Genomic DNA, 4,063 nt, shown 5'->3' with positions numbered 1-4,063 from the left:
CTCTGTCTCTGGTGAAGCCTCTCACCCTCCGCATCTCTGGCCTGTACCCCAGTTCTGTATGAATAAATAAATCTTAAAAAAAAAAAAGGAAACCCCGCTCTGGCCCTGTGTGTCCTTCCCCTGTGGGGGGCGCGGGGTGGCTGCCGGGGTCCCATGCACGGAGCCCCCAGCCACAGACGCAGGTTGGGGAGTGAGCAGAGCCCCAGGCTGGCGGGACCAGCCCGGGGGCCCCATGGCCGGGGCCCCGCTCGCCCTCCGGTGTGACTCGGGGGTCTCTGCCCATCTGGGCACCAGCTTTCTCACCAGGAAGGTGGAATCACCCCAGACATGTTCCAAAACTGTTCAAGGACTCCCCACCCTGGCCAGTAGGGCTGAGGGGATCAAGTCCAGTTTTGGAGGACCAGAAAGCTGCAGTGGGGGTGCCCAGGGCCTGGGGCACCTGTTCAGTCAGCAACTGGCAGCGGGCTGTTGGCCAGCTGAAGACCAGAGTGTGAGAGGGAACGCCGAGGTGCCAGCTGGGCCATGGGGTGCAGAGACCCCGGGTGAGGGCGAGCGGGGCGCAGTGGGGCTGCTGTGGGGTGCGGCGGGGCGGTTCGGGAGAGCGGCTGAGGTGGGCCTGGCAGCCGGGCCTGAGGCCGGGGCGGGGGTGGGGGGTGCCGGTCCCTGACCCAAGGGCCTGGCTGCTGCTGGAGCCTCCGGAGCCCACGTCCAGGGGCGCAGGCCAGCGGGCAGGGCGCCGGCCCACTCTGCCGCCCCCTGGCGGTGGCTTGCTCCTCCTGGCGGGAAGAAGGCGCAGGCCGGGCTCCGGCTTCACGGAGGCCTTCTCTTCCCACGGCCATCACTGCCCAGCAGGCCCGTGCGGCTGTCGCTCAGCTCCCTCTTCACCATCCGTGTGCTTTCTGCTCTTCTGCTGGGGGTGCGCCCCAGGGCGTGTGGCCCCTGTGCGGCGCTGCACCAACAGCGAGGGCGTCTGGGCACGCGGGAATGGGGGTGCCAGCGGTGAGTGCGGTGTGAGTCCTGGAATGCCAGCACTGCCCGTGTCCCGGGAGCCCAAGGCAAGGAGGGGTTTCTGGAAAAAACCCAGAGGGATTTTGGTGCCCGGCTTTGGGGGTAAATGAGAAGTATTTGGAGTGAGCCCACTGAAGGGGCTCCTGGTGGCAGCGCGGGGGAGGGCACAGCGCTGAGTCAACCGGCAGCCCCTGCAGCAGAGTTCGACCCCCGGCCAGGGAGGGACCTCAGGGCGCAGCAGCCCCCTCCTGTCTCCCCGCTGCCCCCCTCAGCAGTGGGTTTCGGTGGATCTGCCTGTTCTGCTCCCCACTCTGTCTCTGGGGAGTCTCCCACCCCCACACCTCCGGCCTGTACCCCAGTTCTCATATGCATAATCCATAAATCTTCAAAAAAAAGAAGACCCAGGAAAGCCCAAGCTGGGGTATTTCCTCTGTGCTCACAGTGACGCAGGAAATGTCCACACACATCGCTTGCACCCAAGGCAGGGAGCTGAAAACTGGACGTCTCTGGGCGCAGGGAGCCCTGCTGTGGGCTGAAGTGTCCGAGAGTGGCTGGGGCTGGTGAGAATCAGGAAAGGACAGGCTGCAGGAAAGCCCACGGTGCGCCCGGGAGGCCTGGAGGGGAGAGGCTCCCTGCGGGGCCCAGCACCGGGCACCGGGCAGTTCCCACCCCGGCCGGGGGTGAGGCACCGGACAGCGGCTCCGTGAAGCGAAGCCCACCTCTACCTCTTACTTGTTCCACCAGCGACTTCATGCGCTCTGATCACAACCCTGAATTCCCCAGAAGCCCAGGTGCCCCCAGCCCGCACCCCCTGCCCCAGGCAATCACCCAGGAGCTCCGGGGGCTGGTTAATGGTTAACGAGCCTTCAGGGAAGTTCTTCCCCAGAACTTTACCACGTTCACCGGCTCAGTTCTGGAGACACGGTCAGTGAGCCCGGCCTGTTGCCAGGGCTTCCCCGCTGCAGACAGGACGCTGGGAGCGGGCAGGGCTACGCTGTGCCAACGCAGGTGGGCGCAGGGACAGCTCGCCCTGCAGGCGCAGGTGGAGCCCCGTAAATGCAGGGCCTGAGCTGTGACCCCGAAAGACAGGGTCTCCTCCACCGCCGCCCCAGGCCGGAAACACGCTGTGTACACAGCTGCAGGCCCCTAAGTGCTTTACTGCCGCGGGGTGCACCCCCAAGCGGGCTGGGGCGCAGGACTGACTCTGGTACGTGTTAGGCCAGGGGAGCGCCGAAGGGCAGGCGGCGAGCGCCCGCTGCATGCCAGGACCTGGCGTGGAGCCTGAGCGGCAGGGACGTGGGTCTCCACGTGTCACGTTAGCAGCTTGAGGGGCGCCCAGGAGCAAGCCCTCCACTGCTGGCCCCGCTCCCACGTCTCCAGGCGCCCGCGCTCGCCAGTTCCTGCAGTTTGGACCGGTGGGTCCCTCCCCCGGGGTTCAGGGCTGGGAGGACAGTTGCCTCTTGCAACAGCCTTGGCTGAGGGAGCCGTTGCAGCTGGAGCATCCTGGGAGACAAGAAGGGGTGCAGGGTCAAGGGCTGGGGGCTGGGTCCCAGGGCTCCAGTTCTCCAGGCGGAAACTTGGCAACTGGCCTCCGAGGGGGCAGAAAGTCCTTCCCCAGCGCTGCCGGGCAGGAAGGCGGGTGGGAGGCAGGGCGCTCCGCTCCCAGGCTCCGCTGGTGGCCAGACACTGATTGGCCCTGGCGTGGGCGAGTTCCCCATCTTGAGCAACAACTGAAGAGAGGTTGGGAGGCCGGGTCCTGAGGGGGAACCGGGCTCAGGGGTGTCAGCAACCCCAACGGTGAACTTGGGGTCTGCGCACAGACCTCAGTTCTCCCACCCTGTCGGGGGGCAGGTAACCGCTCACTTTCCACCTCTCTGGTGGGGGCCTCGGACCCCACAAGCCCTGTAAAATGACTGCGGAGCTCAGGGGTGGCCACTCAATGGCCCCGAGAAAAGGGAGGCAGGCGCCAGGCAGGGCGACCGGCCCGCACCCCACGAGGCCAGGGCTGCCGGCCTGAGGAGAACCCCAGGACCCCTGTTCCATCCTGTCGGCGGCTGCGGCCATCTGCAGGGTGGGCAGGGCACCCCGGGGACTGCTCATGTGGCATCGGGTCCGGCGGACGCCCCCAGTCTCCCCGGGGACCCTGCTTGAACCACCCAGCCCCCGCTGCCCCCCACCCCCACATCCCAGAGTAGTACGAGGGGAAGTTGGGGAGCCGGGCCGGGAGTGGGGCAACCGAGCCCAACGGCCCCCGGCGGGGGCTCTATAAGAGGGCCAGCGGACCTGGGGGCAGACACAGCCTGACTGAGATGACCGGCCTGGCGCCCCTCCTGCTGGCCACGCTGCTGGGCGGTGAGTGGCCACACCCGTCTCGCAGGCTCTGCTTCCCAGCACCCCTGCACCCCCAGGCCCCGCGCCCAGAGCACGAGGCTGAGGCTCGAGGGGCCTCGCCCCGGAGCCGCTCTGGGGTGAAGAGGGGCTGGGGGCCCCGCTTCTCTCTGGCTGCACACGCGGGAGCCCCACGGGCGGGCGGTGTCCCCCTGCAAGTCCAGGCTGGCTGGCCACTTGGGTGGGGCTCACCGCCGCCCACGCCTGTGTCCCCAGGCCCCGCGCTGGCCTCGGAGATCGTGGGAGGCCAGGCGGCCCGGCCCCACGCGTGGCCCTTCATGGCGTCCCTGCAGCAGCGCGGAGTCCACTTCTGTGGGGCCACCCTGATCGCCCCGAACTTCGTCATGTCGGCTGCGCACTGCGTGGGTGACTTGTGAGTGGCCGCTCGTCAGTCTCACACCTGCCCACGCCCCGACGCCCCAGTTCCACGGGGCCTGCCTGTGCTCCCCCTGGGGGCGCTGGCCGGCTCAGGGAGGGGCCGGGGGCTCCCCTCTCCGCCCCAGGCCGCCGGCTGAGCTGCACCCTTTCTTGCCCTCAGTAACCCCCAGTCGGTGCAGGTGGTGCTGGGGGCCCACGACCTGGGCCGGCGCGAGTCCACCCGGCAGACGTTCGGGGTGCAGAGGATCTTCGAGAACGGCTTTGACCCCACCACCCTGCAGAACGACAT

General features: G+C 68.1%; 2 protein-coding genes across 2 annotated transcripts in view; both read left to right on the top strand.

Annotated features, from left to right (window-relative positions):
- The window catches only part of LOC105854053 (chymotrypsin-like elastase family member 2A), a 5,260-nt gene extending 3,393 nt beyond the window's left edge, over positions 1–1,867 (top strand). Inside the window, exon 3 of the mRNA XM_012729436.1 lies at positions 1,753–1,867. Within this exon, the coding sequence (XP_012584890.1) occupies positions 1,753–1,867 (115 nt within the window). The remainder of the gene's footprint in view (positions 1–1,752) is intronic.
- A 1,441-nt stretch (positions 1,868–3,308) lies between these two features.
- LOC101625032 (neutrophil elastase) overlaps positions 3,309–4,063 on the top strand; it is a 2,090-nt gene continuing 1,335 nt past the window's right edge. The window contains exons 1-3 of the mRNA XM_012729376.1: positions 3,309–3,360; positions 3,613–3,769; positions 3,935–4,060. Of these exons, the coding sequence (XP_012584830.1) occupies positions 3,318–3,360; positions 3,613–3,769; positions 3,935–4,060 (326 nt within the window). The 5' untranslated portion in view covers positions 3,309–3,317. The remainder of the gene's footprint in view (positions 3,361–3,612; positions 3,770–3,934; positions 4,061–4,063) is intronic.

Source organism: Condylura cristata, unplaced genomic scaffold (assembly GCF_000260355.1).
Source record: "Condylura cristata isolate star-nosed mole 26May11 unplaced genomic scaffold, ConCri1.0 scaffold00025, whole genome shotgun sequence".
In the NCBI taxonomy this organism is placed as follows: Eukaryota; Metazoa; Chordata; class Mammalia; order Eulipotyphla; family Talpidae; genus Condylura; species Condylura cristata.
The sequence above is the reverse complement of the archived record's forward strand: the minus strand, read 5'-3'. Positions and strand labels throughout refer to the sequence as shown.